Source organism: Globicephala melas, chromosome 3 (genome assembly GCF_963455315.2).
Source record: "Globicephala melas chromosome 3, mGloMel1.2, whole genome shotgun sequence".
NCBI classification, from domain to species: domain Eukaryota; kingdom Metazoa; phylum Chordata; class Mammalia; order Artiodactyla; family Delphinidae; genus Globicephala; species Globicephala melas.
Window position 1 is genome coordinate 11,889,738 of NC_083316.1, and position 24,792 is coordinate 11,914,529.

General features: G+C 41.7%; 1 protein-coding gene across 10 annotated transcripts in view; it reads left to right on the plus strand.

Moving 5' to 3' along the window:
* The window catches only part of TRIO (trio Rho guanine nucleotide exchange factor), a 371,525-nt gene that overhangs the window by 131,998 nt on the left and 214,735 nt on the right, over positions 1-24,792 (plus strand). For all 10 annotated transcript variants that reach the window (XM_030856581.2, XM_060295665.1, XM_030856580.2 and 7 more), the window contains 2 exons: positions 15,282-15,396; positions 22,890-23,082. In XM_030856581.2, the coding sequence (XP_030712441.2) occupies positions 15,282-15,396; positions 22,890-23,082 (308 nt within the window). The remainder of the gene's footprint in view (positions 1-15,281; positions 15,397-22,889; positions 23,083-24,792) is intronic.

Consider the following 24,792-nt stretch of genomic DNA (forward strand, 5'->3'; position numbering starts at 1 on the left):
ATTTTAAAGTGAAAGACTCTAAAATATTACAGGCTTTCTTTTGTAAGAAAGGCTGAAAGGAAGCTGATCTCGCACGTTCATCAGGTTTTGTTTTAAAGTTTGGCTCTGTGATGAGGGCACGTGCTCCTTCGGTCCCTTCTTTTGTTCCTAAACCTCGTCACTGCGCTTTCTTCTCTTATTATGCTTGTGATGGGTAGGTGAAGAACAGTAGAAGATTGAGTGATAATTGTTATATGTACTCACTCTTTTTTTAAAAAAAAATAGTGGAGCATAGTTGATTAACAATGGTGAATTGGTTTCAGGCGTACAGCAGAGTCATTCAGTTATACATATACATGTATCTATTCTTTTTCAAATTCTTTTCCCATTTAGGTTATTACAGAATATTGAGCAGCATTCCCTGTGCTATACAGTAGGTCCTTGTTGGTTATTTATTTTAAATATAGCAGTGTGTATGTGTACATATTCACTCTGTTCTTAAGCATTTAATACAGAATATATTAATAGATGGTGTTTCTATTTAAGTTACTGTCAAAACTAAACTATTTCTCTTTCAACTAATCCAGTAAAATCAATCTTTCAGAGTTTATCGTGAATCTTTGCTAAAACCTTAAATTCTGCAGGGTTAATTAAAGTTGGATGTCTTTAGTGGGGAGGGAAGTTTTGCATTGCAACAAATCAGTCCAGAACCATTTTTAGAGATGGTAGGACTTCTACCAGCTGGGTTAGCAAAATGCAGTTAGTAGGGGACACCACAGTTTCATAGTATTTCCTAATCTGTGGCCAGAATTGGCCAGTTAAAGCAGCATGAGGTCCTTGCTGATTCCCTTAGGCTTGCTGTTATCTTGTTTAGGAAGGGAAAAGGAAAAAAAAATCATTAAATTAAAAACAAATTGATTACTTATGTGGTAAATGTTTTTTTAAATTTCAGTGAAGGAGTAAACTTCTGAAACATTTTTACCTCTGATCCTGTTTTTTCTTTTTTCTTGAGATAAAATTCACATACCATAAATCCACCTTTTATTTTTTATTTATTTTTTAGATTTATTTTTTAAATCCCCCTTTTAAAAGTGTACAGCCTAGTAGATTTTAGTGTATTCGCAAGGTTGTGGAAGCATCACCATTCCCAGCCCCTGATTCCTCCACCCCTCAACTCTGGCAATTGCCAATCTACTTTTTTGCCCTGACCCCATTTTAATACATATCAGGGCTATTTATTATGGTAACTTTGTAAAAGCTCTCCATGTGAGTGGCTTTTAGTAAATTAAGTCTAAGTGGAATAGCCAGGGCTTTGAAAAAGCAGGCCAGAGGATCGGCGATTCTGTGAGATGCCCGTTAGCTCAAGATCTCTAAGAAACCAGTGTGGACTCCTTAAGCTTCAGTATTTCTGATCCTGTCTCATCTCCGGATCCCCTAAAAAGTAGTCCTTTTGAATGAGGTGAGTGACGTGTCTAACTTCATGCATGACGTCAGAGGAGGGGCAGTAAAGGAAGTGTCCTGTAGTTTATGTTCAATGTTATATCTATAAAAGTAGGTATATTTATGGTATACATATTCAGTGTATTACATATTTAATGTTGTGCGTGTGTGTACGTTTTATATATATATATGTACGTGTGTGTATATAATGTCAACCACTTCATGTGGCTCCTGTGCCACTAGGGTTTGGTCTGGGCCATGAAAGAACTCACAGGCAGCCACCAGAATTAAGAACACCTTTTTTCCCTTAACTTTTTATCATGGAACATTTCAACGTCCAAAAGGAGAGAGAATGGTATAGAAAACTGCCGTGAATCCATGGGTCACCTCAGTCATCTTGTTTCATCTATATTCCTTGAAAGGCTTTAAAAAAAACCTCAGTATACCACATAGACATAAAAATGAATAATAACTTTGATCTATAAAACGCTAAGCAGTATTCATATTTCCGTTTGTCTCGTAATTTGTTTTTACAGGATGTATACTGCAGTTGGTTGATGTGTCTGATGTATCTTTTAATCTTCAGCTTCCTCCTCCTCATCCTTTTTGTGTCACTCCTGTATGTTTATTAAATGAGGAAACGGTGTTTTCCTGTAGATTTCCCTACATTTTGCTGGTTGCGTCCCCGGGGGGTCATGTCACGTGTTCCCCTTGCCCCGTGTTTCCTGTGAGCTAGGAGCTGGATCTTGACGCTTGGTTTTGCAGGGAAATAGGCAGAAAATTTTAATGGGTAGTGTTGGGTGGTTCTACTGGGAGTTTTATTGGGAGAGTCTGGTTGTCTCTCTTTTATGACGTTATGATAATTATTGCTTCGATGTAATATTTTTTTAGGGTTACAAAATAGTGATAATCTAATTATATCCTTTTTTCTTCATTTGTCAACTTGGGTATTCCATAAAGAGAAACGTCCCAATCAGCTTCTTGGTTTCCCTGAGAACACAGTTCATACAGGAAAGGAGGAAAAACGATTGATGCTTGCCCCTTATTAGTTTTCAGACACATCATTAGTCATTTCAGACTAATAAAAAGACCATTGAGTTTTTTTTTAAGTGTCATTTTGAGTTCATGATTTTAAATATATTTGATGTGTTTCAATTGTACATTTCTTTTTTTTTTTTTCGGCCACATGGCTCGGCTTGTGGGTTCTTAGTTCCCCGACCAGGGATTGAACCCAGGCAGTGAAAGTGCTGAGTCCTGACCACTGGACCGCCAGGGAATTCCCCCACTGTACATTTCTTTTTCTCTTGCGAAGTTAAAATGTTCCCATCCTTTGGCCAGTGGGAGCCTCTTCAGATGGGCTCCTGAATCCAAGTACCACAATATTACAGCTTCTCTCTCTGCTGATGTTACAAGATATTTCAGGCCCATCTTGTCTGTTTCCTGCTCCATGTCTGCAATCAGCCATTTCTCTAAAGCGCCCTGGTTCTTTTGCATGGGGAATGGTGCAGGGTACTGGGGAAGCTTGCTGTGCTGGGTGGGTCACTGTTTCTGAGCCTCTTCAGTGGACACATTTAGGAAATCTGTATATATACGTTTTCTAAGTGAGAAAAGATATCATGGCTTCATACTAAGGTTTCCAATTCAAATATAGAATTACAGATATTTTATTTTTCTTTGATTTTATATCTGCATCTCCTTTTCTTTTCCTTTTGCTGAAAATCTTTGTGCCTACCCTCATCAACCTAATTACTTATTTACATTGTAATACTGATGTTATCACCACAGTATGACTACCAAATGTAACTTAACACTTCTGTTCTTTTGTTGTCCTAAGGGTACATACCACTAAGAACGTACAGCCCTATTACTGTGTTTTAAAGTCACAAAAAATAGTTCCTCTCTGCGTAGATCAAGTTCTTCCCAACCTGAAACTCAGGATCATTTGTCTTATTTAACTTTACATTTTTAAGGCTTAAAAAAACAACCACTTAATCTTGCTTCAATATTAAGTAAAATGTGTACATCATTTGAGGTTTAAAAACTAAAAAAAAGTTAAAAGATAAGGTGTACTCAAATCTAGTTTCTCTCCTTGCCTCATCCACCCTGTACCTTCCCTCCCCAGTAGGTAAACTTTTTTGCTTTCGTTTTCTTCAGTGTTGGTTTATTTCTTATACCTTTAAAACACAAGCAGTCTCCGTCTCCGTCCGTCCACCTATTCTCACCTCCCCGCCGCCGCCCCCAGACCAGACAGTGATGTACTTTGCACCATTTTCTCTGCCTTTCTGCTTTCCCCTTAAACAGTATTCTAGAGAGAGCAGTGTATAGCAGGACAAACGGAGATTCGCCATCCCTTTTACAATTGTATATAACTGTGCTGCGTACGCACCATAGCTTATTCAGTCAGCTGTCTGTTGACGAGCATTTGGGTAACTCTTTGAGAACAGCTTTTTTTGGGCAAGGTGAACACTGACCTTTGTAAATGGGGGAATTGACAGGAATATAGCATCTTATTGCCCAGAGGTTTGCTGTTAGTGTTGAGACCACTGACTCTAGTTCTTGTTTCAGTTTTGCAGAAAATTCCACGTTTCTTGAGAAGGGAAGGGGGACCTCCCACTCATTTTGTGTATTCTAGTTAGCATCTAGCACTGTCCCAGGCTGTAGTGACTGACTGGAGGGCCGGGTGCCTCTAGAGACCTTCCTTCCACACAGAGTACAGAGTCCCCTTAGAGTCTTCATTTGAGACGGTGTGTAAGCGAGTTTCTGATTCCCAGGATTAGGCAGCGACAAGGTATGGGTGGTGAGCGTGTGACGGTCAGGGCTGGCCTTCTGTTGGCCTCGAGCAGGGACCCAGTGGGCACCCTCTTACCAGAGTTTTGTTAGTCCGTAGCAGACTTAATAGATAGTAGCCATAATTTCTCTTTCACAGACTGCACTTTCTCAGAGCTTTGCTTTGGAAAAGTTTGCTTTTCATGGTTAGTGAGTTGCTGTTCCTCAGGGGAAGTGAAGAACCATTTTCAATGGTATTCGAAACCGGAAATTCAGATGGGGACCATGCAGAGAACAGTACTGTTGGTCCATTGAAATTTACATTATACTTCGCAAAGTAAGAATGCCTTTCTTACAAAAGAAGTTTATTCTCAATATTGTAAGTCACTATACTTCAATTAAAAAAAAAGAAAGAAAAAAGTTTCTTCTACTTGGGTAAGAGGTGAGTTTTTATCAATTCATTTAAAGAAAAAGGGGTGACTCTGAAACTGGCTGCTTCTGTGGTCATTCTGGGCCACACTGCTCAAGAGACCGAGTCCCCTGAAGTTACCTCTCATAAGAGGGAAATGAGTATCGCTGGGTTTATTAGGAAAAGAAGCGTCACACAGATATATATAGCTATTACGTAGACCTTTTCCAGCCTTCTTCTGATATTAAAGTAAACCTCAGTTCGTTTAGCATCTGCGTTTCTATAGGAGTGTTCATCAGGCATTTCCATTTTTAACTTCCTGATACCTGATAGTAGGTATTTTGAATTAACTTTGTTTGGAGTATAAAAGAGGAATCCGTTCATTCAGTGACTATTTACTGAATACCTCCTGTGTACCAGCCTGAGAGGGTATAAGATGTCAGTGAGTGAACAGAGATGCCTGCCTCTGGGGGCTTCCGTTCTAGTGGGGAGACAGACAAACAGAAAGAATGTGTGATGTGTATCGTTTGCTAGAAGGTGATAGGTGCCTCACAGAAGTAAAATGTAGTGGGGTGGGGAGGAATGGCAGAGAGGATGCCGTTTTTATAAGAATTGAGAATAGTGTCATCATGATCGGAAACTTCACGTTTTTTGCCTTGTTTATCGGCTAACCCAGCATTTGCATAGGCAGATAATCCTGAATGGGCTGTTGGTTTTTGGTTCCAGACACGTAGAGGTCCAGAAGCTGTGAAGCTCTCATACGCAGATATCCTGTGACGTTGGTAGGTGCAGGAAATGGACTTCCTGCCCTTTTCTTTTCATCATAGGAACTGAGGCACTGAGTTTCCCGTCTATAAAGTGGGACTGACATCTGTCCGTCCCGCCTCACTGTGAGGCTGGGGGTTGACATCAGCCACATAGGAGTGTCTAGTAGATGGAGCTTTTATGAACTGCAGCGTCATTGTTTTTATTACTTCAGGAACCGAAACTGTGAATTTGTGGCTTTTCTGCTTCATAACTGGGTCAGTGTTTTCATTTGTGTGCCTTCTGTGACATTGGCAACCAAGTTAAATCTTGGGGAATATAATATAAACAAACATCTGTGGAGTTGATGTTTAAGCTCCTTAAGGGTCAGAGACTGTATTCTTCTGAACTAATACTCATGGTTCTAAGATTTTGTTTTTAAACCTCACTGGGAGGGGTCCTCATATGGATGATTCGCACCTGCCTGTCACTGACTGTGACACACCACAGATTGGAAGATGCACCCCCATGCAGGGAGGTTTGCAAGTGAAAAGAAATTATTAAATTATTTAATGGGGAATAGTCCATCTTTACTTCACAAGTGATTTTTTCTTAAAATGATTTTATTTATTTATTTATTTGGTTGCTTTGGGTCTTCGTTGCGGCTCACGGGCTTTCTCTAGTTGTGGCGAGCGGGGGCTACTCTTCGTTGTGGTGCGCGGGCTCCTCATTGCGGTGACTTCTCTTGTTGCGGAACGTGGGCTCTAGGCACGCGAGCTTCAGTAGTTGTGGCTCGCAGGCTCCAGAACGCAGGCTCAGTAGTTGTGGCTCACAGGCTTCAGTAGTTGTGTCTCGTGGGCTCTAGAGCGCAGGCTCAGTAGTTGTGGCGCACAGGCTTAGTTGCACCACGGCATGTGGGATCTTCCCGGACCAGGGGTCGAACCCGTGTCCCCTGCATTGGCAGGCGATTCTTAACCACTGTGCCACCAGGGAAGTCCCTCATAAGTGATTTTTGATGAAGTTCTAAAATTATTGTGGTGAGTTTTCTGAAACTCTTCTGGGAACGGGCAAAAGACAAAATGATTTTTTGCCCCTCTGTCTTAAAATTCAAGTTCAGGTTTAGGTAAGCTTTTTTTAGGACACGAATGAGAGCCTGTTTCGTGGACGAGCTTGCTGGCAGTTCCCTGGGGGCTCCTCACCAGCACCACCAGCTCGAGGGCATCTCTCATCGACAGTGGAGCAGTCACAGAGGCAGCCAGCACTTCGGCACACACCTGCAGCTTGTCGTCACTCATGGAGTGAACAGAATGACCGCGTGCACACCTGTTGACTCCCCCATGGCTGTCTTAGGTGGGCGGATTTTGGATTCTACTTTTCACAGCCATGCTGGAGCCCACCTTGCTCGCGTTGTGAGATACGATGACCCCAGAAGGAGGACAGTCGAGCAGGGGTCATGGGCATTTAGTCTCCCTAATGAGCCACACATTATGTTGCATTTAAAATATTAAGAATGGTGGTCCAGAAAAACGTGAGATGCTGTTCTTTTTACCAAAAGTGAGGTGAATGTTTTAATACAAATATCATACTATATGTTTTAAAACTCACATTTCTGTAATATGTCGCTGTATATTTTTTTAATCTTTGAGTATACTTGCTTTACAATGGTGTGTTAGTTTCTGCTTTATAACAAAGTGAATCAGCTGTACATATACATATATCCCCATATCTCCTCCTTCTTGCATCTCCCTCCCACCCTCCCTATCCCACCCCTCTGGGTGGTCACAAAGCACTGAGTTCATCTCCCTGTGCTATGCGGCTGCTTCCCACTAGCTATCTGTTTTACATTTGGTAGTGTATATATGTCCATGCCACTCTCTCACTTCGTCCCAGCTTACCCTTCCCCCTCCCCGTGTCCTCAAGTCCATTCTCTGCATCTGCGTCTTTATTCCTGTCCTGCTCCTGGGTTCCTCAGAACCATATATATATATATATTTTTTAGATTTCATATATATGTGTTAGCATACAGTATTTATTTTTCTCTTTCTGACTTACTTCACTCTGTATGACAGACTCTAGGTCCATCCACCTCAGTACAAATAACTAAATTTCGTTTCTTTTTATGGCTGAGTAATGTTCCATTGTATATATGTGCCACATCTTCTTTATCCATTCATCTGTCGATGGACACTTAGGTTGCTTCCATGTCCTGGCTATTGTAAATAGAGCTGCATTGAACATTGTGGTACATGACTCTTTTTGAATTATGGTTTTCTCAGGGTATATGCCCAGTAGTGGGATTGCTGGGTCGTATGGTAGTTCTATTTTTAGTTTTTTAAGGAATCTCCATACTGTTCTCCATAGTGGCTGTATAAATTTACATTCCCACCAATAGTTCAGGAGGGTTCCCTTTTGTTCACACCCTCTCCATCATTCATTGTTTGTAGATTTTTGATGATGGCCATTCTGACTGGTGTGAGGTGATACCTCATTGTAGTTTTGATTTGCATTTCTCTAATGATTAGTGACGTTGAGCATCCTTTCATGGCAATCTATATATCTTCTTTGGAGAAATGTATATTTAGGTTTTCTGCCCATTTTTGGATTGAGTTGTTTGTTTTTTTGATATTGAGCTGCAAGAGCTGCTTGTAAATTTTGGAGATTAATCCTTTGTCAGTTGCTTCATTTGCAAATATTTTCTCCCATTCTGAGGGTTGTCTTTTCGTCTTGTTTATGGTTTCCTTTGCTGTGCAAAAGCTTTTATGTTTCATTAGGTCCCATTTGTTTATTTTTATTTCCATTTCTCTAGGAGGCAGGTCAAAAAGGATCTTGCTGTGATTTATGTCATAGAGTGTTTTGCCTATGTTTTCCTCTAAGAGTTTGATAGTGTCTGGCCTTACATTTAGGTCTTCAATCCAGTTTGAGTTTACTTTTGCGTATGGTGTTAGGGAGTGTTCTAATTTCATTTTTTTACATGTAGCTGTCCAGTTTTCCCAGCACCACTTATTGAAGAGGCTGTCTTTTCTCCATTGTATATTCTTGCCTCCTTTATCAAAGATAAGCTGGCCATATGTGCATGGGTTTATCTCTGGGCTTTCTATCCTGTTCCATTGATCGATATTTCTGTTTTTGTGCCAGTACCATACTGTCCTGATTACTGTAGCTTTGAAGTATAGTCTAAAGCCCGGGAGCCTGATTGCTCCAGGTCTGTTTTTCTTTCTCAAGATGCCTTTGGCTATTCGGGGTCTTTTGTGTTTCCATACAAATTGTGAAATTTTTTGTTCTAGTTCTGTGAAAAATGCCATTGGTAGTTTGATAGGGATTGCACTGAATCTGTAGATTGCTTTGTGTAGTATAGTCATTTTCACAATGTTGTTTCTTCCAATCCAAGAACATGGTATATCTCTCCATCTGTTGGTATCATCTTTAATTTCTTTCATCAGTGTCTTATAGTTTTCTGAATACAGGTCTTTTGTCTCCTTAGGTTGGTTTATTCCTATGTATTTTTTTCTTTTTGTTGCAGTGGTAAATGGGAGTATTTCCTTAATTTCTCTTTCTGATTTTTCATCATTAGTGTATAGGAATGCAAGAGATTGCTGTGCATTAATTTTGTATCCTGCTACTTTACCAGATTCATTGATTAGCTCTAGTAGTTTTCTGGTAACATCTTTAGGATTCTCTGTGTATAGTAGCATGTCATCTGCAAATGGTGACAGTTTTACTTCTTATTTGGCGATTTGGATTCCTGTTATTTCTTTTCCTTCTCTGATTGCTGTGGCTAAAACTTCCAAAACTGTGTTGAATAATAGTGGTGAGAGTGAACAATCTTGTCTTGTTCTGGATCTCAGAGGAAATGGTTTCAGTTTTTCACCATTGAGAACAATGTTGGCTGTGGGTTTGTCATATATGGCCTTTATTATGTTGAGGTAAGTTCCTTCTATGCCTATTTTCTGGAGGGTTTTTTATCATAAATGGGTGTTGAATTTTGTCGAAAGTTTTTTCTGCATCTATTGAGATGGTCATATGGTGTTTCTCCTTCAGTTTGTTAATATGGTTTATCACACTGATTTCCGTATATTGAAGAATGCTTGCATTCCTGGGATAAAACCCACTTGATTGTGGTGTATGATCCTTTTGATGTGCTGTTGAATTCTGTTTGCTAGTATTTTGTTGAGGATTTTTGTGTCTGTGTTTATCAGTGATATTGGCCTGTAGTTTTCTTTCTTTGTGATATCTTTGTCTGGTTTTGATGTCAGGGTGATGGTGGCATCATAGAATAAGTTTGGGAGTGTTTCTTCCTCTGCTATATTTTGGAAGAGTTTGAGAAGGATAGGTGTTAGTGCTTCTCTAAATGTTTGATAGAATTTGCCTGTGAATCCATCTGATCCTGGGCTTTTGTTTGTTGGAAGATTTTTAATCACAGTCTCAATTTCAGTGCCTGTGATTGGTCTGTTTTTATTTTCTATTTTCTTCCTGGTTCAGTCTCTGAAGGTTGTGCTTTTCTTAGAATTTGTCCATTTCTTCCAGGTTGTTCATTTTATTGGCATACAGTTGCTTGAAGTAATCTCTCCTGATCCTTTGTATTTCTGCAGTGTCAGTTGTTACTTCCCCTTTTTCATTTCTACGTCTGTTGATGTGAGTCTCCTCCCTTTTTTCCTTCATGAGTCTGGTTAGTGGTTTATCAATTTTGTGTATCTTCTCAAAGAACCAGCTTTTAAATTTATTGATCTTTGCTATTGTTTTCTTCATTTCTTTTTCATTTATTTCTGATCTGATCTTTATGATTTCTTCCCTTCTGGTAACTTTGGGTTTTGTTTTTTCTTCTTTCTCTAATTGCTTTAGGTGTAAGCTTAGGTTATTTATTTGAGATGTTCCTTGTTTCTTGAGGTAGGATTGTATTGCTATAAACTTTCCTCTTAGAACTGATTTTGCTGCATCCCATAGGTTTTGGATCATCGTGTTTTCATTGTCATTTGTTCCTAGGTATTTTTTGATTTCCTCGTTGATTTCTTCAGTGATCTCTTGGTTATTTAGTAGTGTATTGTTTAGCCTCCATGTGTTTGTGTTTTTTACAGATTTTTTTCCCTGTAATTGATATCTAGTCTCATAGCGTTGTGGTTGGAAAAGATACTTGATACGATTTCAATTTTCTTAAATTTACCAAGGCGTGATTTGTGACCCAAGCCATGATCTACCCTGGAGAATGTTCCCATGAGCACTTGAGAAGAAAGTGTGTATTCTGTTGTTTTCGGATGGAATGTCCTATAAATACAAATTAAGTCTATCATGTTTAATGTATCATTTAAAGCTTGTGTTTCCTTATATATTTTCATTTTGGATGATCTGTCCATTGGTGAAAGTGGGTGTTAAAAGTCCCGTACTATGATTGTGTTACTGTCTATATCCCCTTTTATGGCTGTTAGCATTTGCCTTAGTATTGAGGTGCTCCTATGTTGGGTGCATAAATATTTACAATTATATCTTCTTCTTGGAGTGATCCCTTGATCATTATGTAGTGTCCTTCTTTGTCTCTTCTAATAGTCCTTATTTTAAAATCTATTTTTCTGATATGACAATTGCCACTCCAGCTTTCTTTTGATTTCCATTTGCATGGAATATCTTTTCCCATCCCCTAACTTTCAGTCTGTATGTGTCCCTAGGTCTGAATTACCTCTCTTTTAAACAGCATATATATGTGTCTTGTTTTTGTATCCATTCTGCCAGTCTGTGTCTTTTGGTTGGAGCATTTAATCCATTTACATTTAAGGTAATTATCGATATGTATAGTCCCATTACCATTTTCTTAATTGTTTTGGGTTTGTTATTGTAGGTCTTTTCCTTCTCTTGTGTTTCCCGCCAAGAGAAGTTTCTTTAGCATTTGTTGTAAAGCTGGTTTGGTGGTGCTGAATTCTCTTAGGTTTTGCTTGTCTGAAAAGCTTTTGATTTCTCCATCAAATCTGAATGAGATCCTTGCTGGGTAGAGTAATCTTGGTTGTAGGTTCTTCTCTTTCATCACTTTATCCTGCCACTCGCTTCTGGCCTGCTGAGTTTCTGCTGATAAATCAGCTGATAACCTTATGGGGATTCCCTTGTATTTTATTTTTTGTTTTTCCCTTGCTGCTTTTAATAATTTTTCTTTGTATTTAATTTTTGTTAGTTTGATTAATATGTGACGTTGTGTGTTTTTCCTAGGGTTTATCCTGTTTGGGATTATCTGTGCTTCCTGGACTTGGGTGACTATTTCCTTTCCCATGTTAGGGAAGTTTTCAACTATAATCTCTTCAAGTACTTTCTCAGACCCTTTCTTTTTCTCTTCTTCTTCTGGGACCCCTATAATTCGAATGTTGGTGCGTTTAGTGTTGTCTCATAGGTCTCTGAGACTGTCTTCAATTCTTCTCATTCTTTTTTCTATATTCTTCTCTGTGGGACTTATTTCCACTATTTTATCTTCCAGGTCACTTATCCATTCTTCTGCCTCAGTTATTCTGCTATTGATTCCTTCTAGAGAATTTTAAATTTCATTTATTGTGTTGTTCTTCATTGTTTGTTTGCTCTTTAGTTCTTCTAGATCCTTGTTAAACATTTCTTGTATTTTCTCCGTTCTATTTCCAGGATTTTGGATCATCTTTACTATCATTACTCTGAATTCTTTCTCAGGTAGACTGCCTATTTCCTCTTCCTTCATTTGGTCTGTTGGGTTTTTACCTTGCTGCTTCATCTGCTGTGTGTTTCTCTGTCTTCTCATGTTGCTTAACTTACTGTGTTTGGGGTCTGGTTTTCGCAGTCTGCAGGTTCGTAGTTCCCGTTGTTTTTGATGTCTGCCCCCAGTGGCTGAGGTTGGTTCAGTGGGCTGTGTAGGCTTCCTGGTGGGGGGGACTAGTGCCTGTGTTCTGGTGGATGAGGCTAGATCTTGTCTCTGGTGAGCAGGATCGTGTCTGTTGGTGTGTTTTGGGGTGTCTGTGACCTTATTATGATTTTAGGCAGCCTCTCTGCTAATGGGTCAGTTTGTGTTCCTGTCTTGCTATTTGTTTGGCCTAGGGTGTCCAGCACTGTAGCTTGCTGGTTGTTGAGTGGAGCTGGGTCTTGGCATTGTGATGGAGATATCTGGGAGAGCTTTTGCCATTTGATATTATGTGGAGCTGGGAGGTCTCTGGTGGACCAATGTCCTGAACTCGGCTCTCCCACCTCAGAGACTCAGGCTTGACACCCGGCTGGAGCACCAAGACCCTGTCAGCCACAGGGCTCAGAAGAAAAGGGAGAAAGAAAGAGAGAAAGAAAGAAAGAGAGGGAGGGAGGGAGGGAGGAAAAACTAAAATAAAATAGAATAAAGATTTTAAGATAAAAAATTTAAAAATGATTAAAAAGTAAAAAGAAAAAAAATGGACAGACAGAACGCTTGATAAATGGTAAAAGCGAAGCTATGCAGACAGAATCACACCAAGAAGCGTACACATACACACTCACAAAAAGAGAAAAAGGAAAAGAAAGTATATATCTTTTGGGAAGTCTGAGGTCTTCTGCCAGCATTCAGTAGGTGTTCTGTAGGAGCTGTTCCACATGTAGATGTATTTCTGATGTATTTGTGGGGAGGAAAGTGATCTCCGTGTCTTACTCCTCCGCCATCCTGAAGGTCTCTCTTATATTTTTGATCAAGGAGATTGATTCTGTTTTGAAAGGAATGAAAGATTTTGGGAAATAAAAAATACTGCATTTGTTACTGGTCTTATCTTGGGGACAAGAGGTATTCCAAAAAAACTAGAGCCAATGATTTTTCCCTAAAATTACTGTCTGGTATTTTAGAAGATTACTTCATAATGTCATTCTACCATTTACAATAATACTGCTTCTCACTTTTCTGTTTTTTTAGTGTTTAAGTTTTTTACTCTCCACACGTAATACAGTTCTTCAGCTAAAACAGGAGTAATGAGACAAAATGGTTCTGAAAAGTACAATAGAAAAATATTGTCCACTGGTTTATTTTTCAAATGAGTAATAGGCTATTTACAAATAAGTAGATCTCCAATGATGTATATTAAAATGGCAAATCTATTACTGTTTGAAATCTAAATTAAAAAAAATTTACTGCTTCTCACTTTTAATAGTACTTTTCATTCCTTCTGATATTCTTATTATTTAGAAAGAAGTAAAGCCACTAGTTTGAAAAATTATGCAAGTTCTTATCAGGGCAAAGGGCCCAGTTGTGACATGCTGGCATGGTCCCTTTGTCTTTATATAAGCTCTTTGAGCCTCAGTATCTTTCATGATAAAGCTGGCGCGAGGAAATCTCCTAACGGGATCCTTGTGATGATCAGATCAGAACGCGTGTGTCAAGCACTTGATGCCATACCTAGCGTGTGTCAGCTGTGATGTCGTGTTGTTCCTATTTAATACCTGGGTTATTGGATTTATAAATAATTTAACATCTTCCTGGGCTTCGTAACCTAACAGTACATGTGGGTCAGTTTAAGTGTTCAGAATCAGCACTTAGTTTTATTACTGTTGAGGGGAATTGTTAATCATTCTAGGACATGGTAAAGACCCATGTTGGTAAAAATGTGTTTTTAAAATGCCTGCGTCTTCTGCTGAATATGTTTTTGGCATTCTAAAAGTAAAGAATTTGGTTTTCTCTTGTTTGCTTGCCTGCTTGCTTGCTTTTTGCTTGCTTTTTCAGTTACGTCTGCTGACAAGGTAAATAATTAAGATGAGAAAATAATTGTTCCATGTTGTGGCTTGAATTTTGAGATCTTATTGCTGTACTTCTAGAAAGAGATGACCAGAGCTGTAAAACTAAATGAAGCATGCACTTGGGAAAACAAAGTTTTCTTTCTCTGTGTTCTTTTCTGAAAACCCTAATAGAAGTAATAAAATAAATAGAGTAGTTTCACCAGAAATGTTCAGTGATACCCAGCAGACCTCCTTAGGATTGTATCCATGTTCATGAGAAGCGTTTCTGCCTTCCTGTCAAAGGCCAGTCACGTGAGATTTGTGCTCAGTGTGTAATGTAATATTTCTAAAGTTCTTAAGCTAATTTAGTTCTATTTGAAAATTCTTGTGTGCCAATCTCTCCCTCTCTCTCTTTTTTTTGCTTTTGTATGTGTGTGGCTTTGTGTGAGAGAGTGGGGAAGCTTGACCACAGGGGTCAGGTACTGCCCTTGAGAGGGGAAGGTGCCCTGGATCCCAGATTATATAAAGTAGCCGTCAGTGCAGAGTTTGAAGAACATTTCTGTCTTTTCCCTTTCATGAGTTAAAGCCCAGTTTGGTTGGTAGCAAAGAGACAGAGCTGAGAGTGACGGGGAGGGAAGGAGAGGGGACAGTGTGGAGGAGAGAGAGAGAGGGAGACAGAGAAAGGGAGAGAGAGAGGGCGTGGTTTTTTTAAAAAAATATTTATTTATTTATTTGGTTGCACCGGGTCATAGTTGCAGCACTTGGGCTCCTTAGTTGTGGCCGGCGGGCTCCTTAGTTGTGGCCGGCAAGCTCCTTGCTTGTGGCATGAATGTGGGATTTAGTTCCCTGACCAGGGATCAAACCTGGGCCCCTTGCATTGGGAGCGCAGAGTCTTATCCACTGTGCCACCAGGGAAGTCCCCGGAGGTGGGAGTTTAAGGTGATGGAAGCACGTATACATGAAACCTTTTTTTCTCTCCAAACATGAAACTGAATAAAGGAGGGAACAAACACTGGAAGAAAGAGCCAGAACCTTCTGTGATACCTTCCATGTGGTGTGCAAAACTCAGACTTCATCACCGGCGTCCTGGGCAGGATGGCATTGCCACCTGTCTCAGGGGAGCCAGGGATGCCGGCTTTTCGTGGATCCTGCCGGGCCAGGAGGGCTGGGGGCACAGCTTCGCGAGAGTGGGTGGGCAGCTGCGATGCTGGGCGCCCAGTGGCCCATAGAGTCCTGTTTCCTCTTGTTTCTGTCTGAGCCTCTTCCACATGTTTGTTTCCAGGTGGCAGAGATAAGCGCGGGGGTCCCATCCTAACCTTCCCGGCCCGCAGCAATCATGACAGGATACGGCAGGAGGACCTCCGGAGGCTCATTTCCTACCTGGCCTGTATCCCCAGGTGAGTCCCGCGTGGTCGTGGCTGGTCCCTGTCCCAGAGGTGCAGCGCTGCACACACTCCCCAGAAAACAGCCCACAGGAGCCTGGATTCTGATCAAAGAGCTGTCAAGTGAAGATCATGGTCTTTCTCCTTATTTTCCTTTTGTGACCCTCCTCGGTGCGGGGCTGAGAAGGGCAGTGTTCTGAGTGAGCAGACTTGTGTGGTGGCGATGGGGGTGGCTTGGCCACCGGGCGGGGACCTTAGGTTGTGGTGCCCAAGGCGGAGGTAAAGCAGAGATGATCCTGATAACGGAGACCCGGCGGGCCGGAGGCTCACCAGTGGAGTGTGGTTTCCGAGAGGAACTTTCTGGCTCTGTGCTGCGCTTCAGTTCCTGGGAAGTATTCGGCTGATTTGTAGCGTGAACTTTGCAGGGCATTCACAATCCCTACCAGCTCATGTCCCGGGACATGGAGTTTGGGAGCTCTCATTCAATCTGCGACCCGCTAGTGACAGCCAGGGGGATTTTCGGCGTAGACGCCGAGGAACACGAGGAATAGGCAAGGCTTTATTTTCTGGAGAGCCCTGACGTGAGGAGCGGTTAACAGCAGTGGGCCAGCGTGTATACCTGCGGAGTCTAGCATCTTTGCTTCTGCTCTAGAAACATATTACTGAGGTTTTACCTACAGAGCGAGCTGACAGCTGGCAGAGGAAACCCTCCCCCGCCTCCCACATTAACATCTCCATTTAATGGTTAAGATTAATTTTTGGAAAACAGAGTGCTGCTCTGATATGATCCAAGCATACAACCAGGCCTGGCATAAGAGGTGGCTGTGTGCCGGGGATCGGAGTGGGACCCCCTGTGGGGAAGAGGTACTCTCACCCCAGAAGGGGGTGTGCTAAAGCGGGGCATGGCTGATGTGCGCCAGTGAAGAGGGATTTCCTAGGAGACTAAACGAGCACAGGAAAAAGGACACTCGGTCATGATATAGACTAACGAGTAGCCGTAAGGAACATGTTATGCTGGGAAAGCATAAAAGACGGTCAACAGCAGCGTAGTGGATTCTAAAGTTTGAGGTGGGTGTAACAGATCGCCCACGGAGCAGGGCTGGTGACTCTCCCCCGACCTCTTTGGGTTGACACCAGCCAGGGAAACAGCACTGTCCTCTGGCAACCCATCCTCACTGTGGCTGAGGAAGGTCAGCTTTGGTGTCGATGGTCTGAGCTTCAGAGGGGGTTCTTGGGTTTTGCTGTAGGGTATCCTTTGTGGGAAAGCTATTACATCCAATCATCAGCAACATACTAATGGGCCCCTGCTTAAATATGTGGAAAAGTTTTCCCTTTCCTCTTACCCTGATATTTTCTTGGACTGTTGAACTGTTGAAATCACAGAGTTGGAAAGAGTTTTAGAAGTTATTTACTACTCACTGTCACTTATAAATAACAACATAGTTTACAGCCACTACTTACTGAGCTCTTACTATGTGCCATGTGCTGTGCTAATGATGAAAAAGAAACAGATACAGACGATGATGTGAAAAAACAAATCCCTGCCATCCAAAATGATGCTTGGTGTATAGTTCAATGAAACACAAGTTGAATTTCACCCAGGTGATCTTTTAGAAAACATTTCCACCGTTGGAATTCTGTATATAACTTTGGCAACTTGCTTTCTGGTTTTAAAATCCATATTGATTATAAATATAAAAAAACTACTTTTCCTTTCATTGGTATCATAAAGAAATCGATTCAGGTATATTTTGAATCAGCTGGATGACCCACTTTAAAAAAAAAAAAACACAAAACTTTGTCCTGGGAATCGTGAGTGTAAACAAAACTAGAGAGAAGCGAACACCCATGGGCCCATCATCCAGCTCCAACGATTATTGGATTCTGCCAATCTTGTCTACTTCCCCAAGAAAACATAGCAAATCCCAGATAGTCTCTCATTTCTCTCATAAGTTCCTCAGTGTGTAGAGTGACCCTCCAAGCACCGAGCACAGTCAGTTCGTTTCATTGCCTGGCTTTGCTTTTGTATTTACAATTTTAAGTGACAGGCAATGCCAGTTTCTTTTTCTTGGTTAATGAGCAAATGAGAGAGATTAATTTGTATGTAAATGATGCGTTTGCCAGATGATAGTGGAGGAAGGTTTCCCAGTGGTCCAAATAGAAGTGGCCACAAAAAGAGTCCTCTCCAGGTCCACCGCAGGTCCTACAGCGACTGACAGAGAGCCGTAGTGCCGCCTTCAGGGAGCCTGCAGAGGTGGGAGCGCTCTGGTTTTAGCCAGACAGTGGGATCAGTGATCATGTCAGGAGATGAATGGTGTGTGAATTTTTGGGGACTTGTGGGTTGGCTTGTTCTTTATTTGAGTCTATAATTTGTTGTTACAGTTTCAGAGTGAAATACACCGTCCTGGGCAGTGGGAGGGGCAGGGGGAGGATGTCCTGTGGGACTCCTGTCTCTGTCCACCGCTGTCGATGTTTTCTGCGATGTGATGCTAGCCTCTGGCTGCCCCTCAGCCAGTCAGTTACAGGGCTACACATTCCCGGATTTGGAGAAGTGTGCCATCCGGGAAAGCTTGGGGGTCAGAGTCAGATGGACTGACCTGGTTTACTTAATTTTATGGGTTTTCTGATCTACGAGATGTGATAGTAATCTGTACTTCTCGGATCACTGTATTAATAAGTAAGATTATTTATGCACATGCCCAGCACAGTGTCTGACCTCATGGTAGCTGTCTCAGAAGTGGTACCGTAATGTCCATCTTTCGTATTTGCTCTTCGACTTCCCTTCAGTTGTTTTTCTTTTTGCCATGTGTTCTAGAACCAGATCATCTTGTCTGTTTTTTTTTCTGCGTGGCCTCCTGTCTTTGCCTCTTAAAATGTGGCCCCCAGAGTTAAAACATAATGTGATCTGAGAGTAGCGACTAGTTTTGAGTACTGTTGTTTGGGCCACCTTCCCTCCCCTCTCCCTTCCTTAAAAAACGAACAAACAAACAATTAGAATAATAGATTGGTTTTCATATGATTAATTTGCAAGGGAACTTTTCCTTAAATGTGTAGGAGAAAAGTCACAGCGGAACTTCTTCGTGGTGTGATGGGGACTCCTGCACAGAAATGATAATCACGTTAGTCTTGGTGCACCTCTAGGTGTTTATTGCTCTTTTGAATTATACTCATTATGTTCTAGAAAGTTTTGACTTCTTTGGAATGATTTATAGCAACTAAATGGATAAAGCACTCTGACTCTCTTTTGTCACCAATGAAATCATGTGAAACTTTTGAGTTGATTCATTCATGAACATTCATATAAAAAGGTACCTTCTTCATCTAGGAACTGAAGAAAGGAGAGTTTCTCTTTTTTAGAGACCTGAATTGAAAAAGGACCTTAGTTTCATCTACATTTTTAAAAATCTCACAGCTAAAATGAGGCTCTTAGGTAAAACTGCTGAAATTCCTGGTTAACAAGTCACACTTTGCAGTGAGCAGTGCCTTGAAGGAAGAGCGTGGCACGGAGCCCTTGAGCAGCAGCTGTGCTTGTTCATTAGACGCTCAGAAATAGAGCTGTGGCTGTGGTCACGTTTGCAAGTCGCCACTTTCTTAATAACGCGTGGCTTTTAACTTGATAAAGACAGATGGGTGCGAAGGATGTGCACTCCCAGCCCAGTTGGAGTGCTGCTTGCTTTACTTGGAAGTCACCGGTGGGAACAGTTGGATGGCGGAGGCAGGTGACTGGTTAATCCTTCTGTAAGCGCTGTAAGCTCAGGGCACCTTTTGCTTGTGTCTCTCTCCAGCTTGTTCCTCTTGTTAAGCCTGGAGTTATTCAGGATTCCTTCTAAGCCCCGTCAAGTGGAGGGGCTTTGTAGTTTTACGTACACACCACTGTGTAGAGCTATGTGAGGAGAAAGGCTGCCAGAGAATTTACCTTGATAGGGGAAGACCGATGCTTAAAGTGCAGGCACCAAACAGCAGCTCGTACAACAGCAGAACCTGTTGCCTGACAGCCTCCTGTCTTTGGTGTACGGCAGCAGAACACGAGAGTCTGGAGCAGAAGGTCCCAGCTGGGCAGCAGACATCCGACGTCCTGCTCAGGCAGGTCTAGCCCCAAGGCGCTGTGGAGCCCAGAAGTTTCTACTGAATGGAATCTTGCAGGATGGCAAGCTCCTTTAGAACCCCAGGAAGTTCAGAATGCTTAATTTCAGTGACTTGGGGGATTTTAGGAAGCATTTCTGGGAGTGCCCAGCTACCTCTAAGGATTTGTGAAGGTGACCCGAGACGCTCCCAGGATCGTGGCCCAGGACCTACTTGAGACAGGAGGAGTGATGGCATGAGGAGTGTTGAGCCCTGTTAACTGTTTTTCAGTTCATATTCATACAGGAGTTAATCCAGTCACTCCTGCAGCTTTCCACAGTGGAGTGGTAAGCCGGTGTGTTGGATCAGTCCGTTTTCTCCTTAGGGCTTTCAGGACTGTGTTCCTAGGACTGCGGGCCACCATCAACTCAGGTTCTGTCCCCACGGACTTTTTTGGAATGTTTTTGGGAGTATGCCTCTTATACTGATGAAGTTGTCATAGGAACTTGGAGTGTCCGTTACTCTACTGGTATGAATCAAAAGATAAGGAAAAGAATGGCATGTGAGGGAGTGGGGAGGGCATGGAGGCGGGGGATGGGAGAAGGTAGGGGAGTAAGCTCATGTGAGAGAGTGTGAAATTGGTTTTTATTTCGACTTAAATTTAGGTGAGACTATGGATTTTTTTTTCCCTGTCTAAAATGGTCTCACTTTATTTTTAGAATTTGTTTTTTTTTTTTTTTTTTTTTTTTTTTTTTTTGCGGTACGCAGGCCTCTCACTGTTGTGGCCTCTCCCATTGCGGAGCACAGGCTCCGGATGCGCAGGCTCAGCGGCCATGGCTCACGGGCCCAGCTGCTCCGTGGCATGTGGGATCTTCCCGGACCGGGGCATGAACCCGCGTCCGCTGCATCGGCAGGCGGACTCTCAACCACTGCGCCGCCAGGGAAGCCCTATTTTTAGAAATTTTTTATTAAAAAATTTTTGAAGTGTAGTCAGTCGCTTTACCATATTGTGTTAGTTTCAGGTGTACAGCAGAATTATTCAGTTACGTGTATTTTTTTCAGATTACTTTCCATTGTTGATTATTACAAGATATTGAATGTAGTTCCTTGTGCTAGTAAATCTTTGTTGCTGATCTGTTTTATGTATAGTAGTTTGTATCTGCTAATCCCAAACTCCTAATTTATCCCTCCCCCCAATCCCCTTCCCTTTGGTAACCATAAATTTGTTTTCTATGTTTGTGAGTCTGTTTCTGTTTAGTACATAGATTCATTTGTATTATTTTTAGATTCCACATATAAGTGATATCATATAATGTTTGTCTTTGTCTGACTTAGTAGGATGATCTCTAGGTCCGTCATTGTTGCTGCAAATGGCAATATTCCTTCATTTTTATGGCTGAGTAATATTCCATTGTGTGTATGTACCACATCTTCTTAACCCAGTTTGTCTGTTGATGGTCACTCAGGTTGTTTCCTTGTTGGCTATTGTTAATTGTGCTGTTAGGAACACTGGGGGAGATGTATATTTTTTAATTAAAGTTTTCATTTTTCACTGGATATATGCCCAGGAGTGGGATTGCTGGGTCGTATGGTAGTTCTACTTTTAGTTTTTAGAGGAACCTCCATACTGTTCTCCATAGAGGCTGCACCAGTTTACATTCCCACCAACAGTGTAGGAGGGTCCCCTTTTCTCCACACCCTCTCAGGCATTTATTATTTGTAGACTTTTTGATGATGGCCATTCTGACCGGCGTGAGGTGATACCTCATTGTAGTTTTGATTTGCATTTCTCTAATGATTAGTGATGTTGAGCATCCTTTCATCCTCCTGTTGCCAGCTGTATGTCTTCTTTGGAGAGATGTCTATTTAGGTCTTCTGTCCTTTTTTTTTTGATTCGGTTGTTTGTTTTTTTTGATATTGAGGTGGTATGAGCTGTTTGTATATTTTGAATGTTAACCCATGTCAGTCACATCATTTGCAAATATTTTCTCCCATTCTGTAGGTTGTCTTTTCGGTTGCTTGATGGTTTTCTTTGCTGTGCAAAAGCTTTTAAGTTGGATTAGGTCCCATTTGTTTAGGGTTTAAAAAATTTTTTTTTATTGGAGTATAGTTACTTTACAATGTTGTGTTAGTTTCTGCTGTCCAGCAAAGTGAATCAGCCATATGTATAATATACATATATCTCCTCCCTCCCAGATTTCCTTCCCATTTAGGTCACCACAGAGCACTGAGTTCCCTGTGCTATACAGTAGATCCTCACTAGTTATCTGTTTTATACATAGTAGTGTATATATATCAATCCCAATCTCCCAGTTCATCCCACCACTGTCTTGCTTTTGTTTCTTTTGCCTTGGGAGATTGATCTAAGAAAATATTGCTACAATTTATGTCAGAAAATGTTTTGCTTATGTTCTCTTCTAGGAGTTTTATGGTGTCATGTTTTACATTTAAGTCTTTAAACCATTTTGAGTTTATTTTTGTATGTAGTGTGAAGGGAGTCCATGGATTTTTAACCCAAGTTTATGATCACTCTGACTTTTTTTCTTTACTGCAGATGTGCGTTCTGTATATTTCCCATGTACTCAGAGGTTGAGATTTAATAAAGTTAATAATTTTTATTTCTTCATCAAGGACATTCTTAAGACAAACTGGCTCTTTTGTTTTAACAGCTAGAACGTGGAGAGGAAGCATACGTGACTCCTAGCACTACCTTGACTTGTGCTCAGAGCCAGCGGTGTCCACCGTGGCCTGTGCGCCATTGGCGCGACCAGCTGAAAAAGATAGATTTTACCCCACAGACCCCGCCAGAAGGGTGCCAAGGATCCCCGGGGGCGGGTGGACCACACCTGAGAACTTCTGAGGTAGCTCAGGGGCCTGGGACAAGTTAAAGGGAATAAACTGGGACATTCAAAAGCTCCTGCTATCACCAGCACGCCAGTGCAGGTGGTTTCGGCTCCTGTGACCCCAGAGTCCCGCGTGACTGCTGTTCACTGCTCTGCGTGTGCTGCTGGGGTTCTGTCCCTGCTGTTTAGCGGCCCTAACAGTTACTAGACAGCATGTGTGATCGGTTAATGCACAAAAGACCAGAGAGATGGGCAGGACGGTCATTGCTCTTCTCCTAAAGAGAAGGCAAGATGCAAAACTGTGGACACAAAAGAAAAAGTTCGAAGGTTTTTGAGGTTGAACCCTGTGCGTGAATAGTCAGTCTACTCTGTTAAGGTACCGGGGAGGGTGAGGACCACGGGTGAGACCTAAGCTCTTTCTGTAATGCTCTCTCATCCGCCAGCTCCCTGGGCACAAGTGCTGGCCAGCCAGGCGGTGGGTGGAGGGAGGTGCCCCACAGGCAGCAGGATGACGGAAGCAGAATCGGCCTTGCCCAGCAGGACTCTGACCAGAAAAAGTGGTGGGAGTCGCGTGGTTTCAACCTGTCTTTTCTTTCTCTGTAGTGAAGAAGTCTGCAAGCGAGGATTCACGGTGATCGTGGACATGCGTGGGTCCAAGTGGGACTCCATCAAGCCTCTGCTGAAGATATTACAAGAGTCCTTCCCCTGCTGCATTCACGTTGCACTGATAATCAAGCCAGACAACTTTTGGCAGAAACAGAGGACTAATTTTGGCAGTTCTAAATTTGAATTTGAGGTAACTTCCCTGTGTAGCCAGACCAACTAAACCAGTAGGTGTGATTTATTAAAAGCTTTTCCATCATCATTTTAGGCTGGTTATAGATTTTTAAAAACCACGTATTCAACAAGAACTGCATATCTGACGTACATATGACATGCAAAATTAGTTATTGTGTAAAATAACACAGTTAGGCTTGTTTCTCGCCTTATCCCAGTGGGTGTTTTGCCCATGGAGGGTTTAGGTTCCAGGCCTCTTGTTTCTGGGTAATGGGGCTACTGGGGTGTAAGGCGTGTGTCTTAGAAAGAAAAGCCTGTTCCCTTTTACTACACGGGATAAAATAGCTTTACTGTTCAGTGCAAGTGGCTTTAGGTGGCTTCAGAGTCATCATCGTTACCTCAGCCTTGGAAATAAGGGAATGTTAGGGGGAAATGCTCAACTTCACATTTCCTGAGGAAAATGTGTGGGAGAGACTGACTTTTCATCGTGTCCTGGAGAGGACGGTGTGCAGTGTATTTCACACGCCAGGTCTCTCGTTTATGAAAAGGGAGAGGTTCCTTGAAAACCTATGTGGGGCTCTGGATTCAGTCAGCACCCAAGGTCGTTGTCTTTCAGCTAGTGTGTAAAACAGACCTCAGCCCGCTGGCTTACTCTCCTTTCCCCTGGAAACTGCTCTCCTTAAGTAAGCTACCAGGGTTCTGACAAGGCTTTGATGCAGCTGGTCTCATCCGATGATTATGGGGGGAAAGTATTCTGGCCAGCTGGAAACTTGATTCATGCCATATTCTGTAATAAAATTTAAGTATTTTCTAACAATAAATTATAATAATTTTTAGTTGACTAGATCGCTTCCTCTAGCCACTTTGCCCAAACATTAGGTTTCAGTGAATGTATTCACGTATTTCAAGGTTAACGACAATAATAGTATTAAACATACCACACAATATTAATTCTTAAGCTTTATGTTACATGTTACACACACTTTTCAATGTCTTTTCATGGGTACATTACTTGCATTTTAAAATTTCTCAGTCCATGGTCTTGATTTTCAACCTGAAATCTGAATTTAGTTTGAATTTGAATTTGAAACTGCACCCAAGAGGTTTAGATGAAAGGTGAAACCAGTAAGCCTTTATCTTCACACACAAGAAGAAGTGATTTTGGAGGACAGTTTGTTGGATATTATATTAGTTATTCTCTTGACGCAGAATGTAAAGTGTGTTGTATTTAATGATACAGGTTTTAAGCAGAAATAATGATGTGGTGGTATAATGTATGCAGGTTTTTGCTTGTCTAATTGTGATCTTTCCCTCTGGGCCTTTAAAAGTTTCCTGCACTGGCTTTTCTATTGAACTTGTCTGTACATTATCACGAGCTTCTGTCTGTGAGGTGATTGTCTCCATGGACATTATTAAAGTCTGGGCAGACGAGACAGGGATGAACAGACAGTCACGCTTCAGGCAAAAGTGCTGGCCGAGGAGCCGCCCCTCTTTCTCGCTCTGCTGCCTTTTGCCATTTCTTATGTCAAACAGCATAGACATACAGTTCTAGGTTTCTCTAAGGCTGGAGGTGACAGAGGTGGGGCTAAACGAGCCTTTCTCTGTTTTATCTTTTGGTTCTAGGCCACACATCTTTTCCCTCTCCCTTTGTCTTCATATTTACCCCACCTCACCCCCAGTTATGTTTTCCTTGAGGCATAATACTAATATTAACTCTGCGTCATCTTCT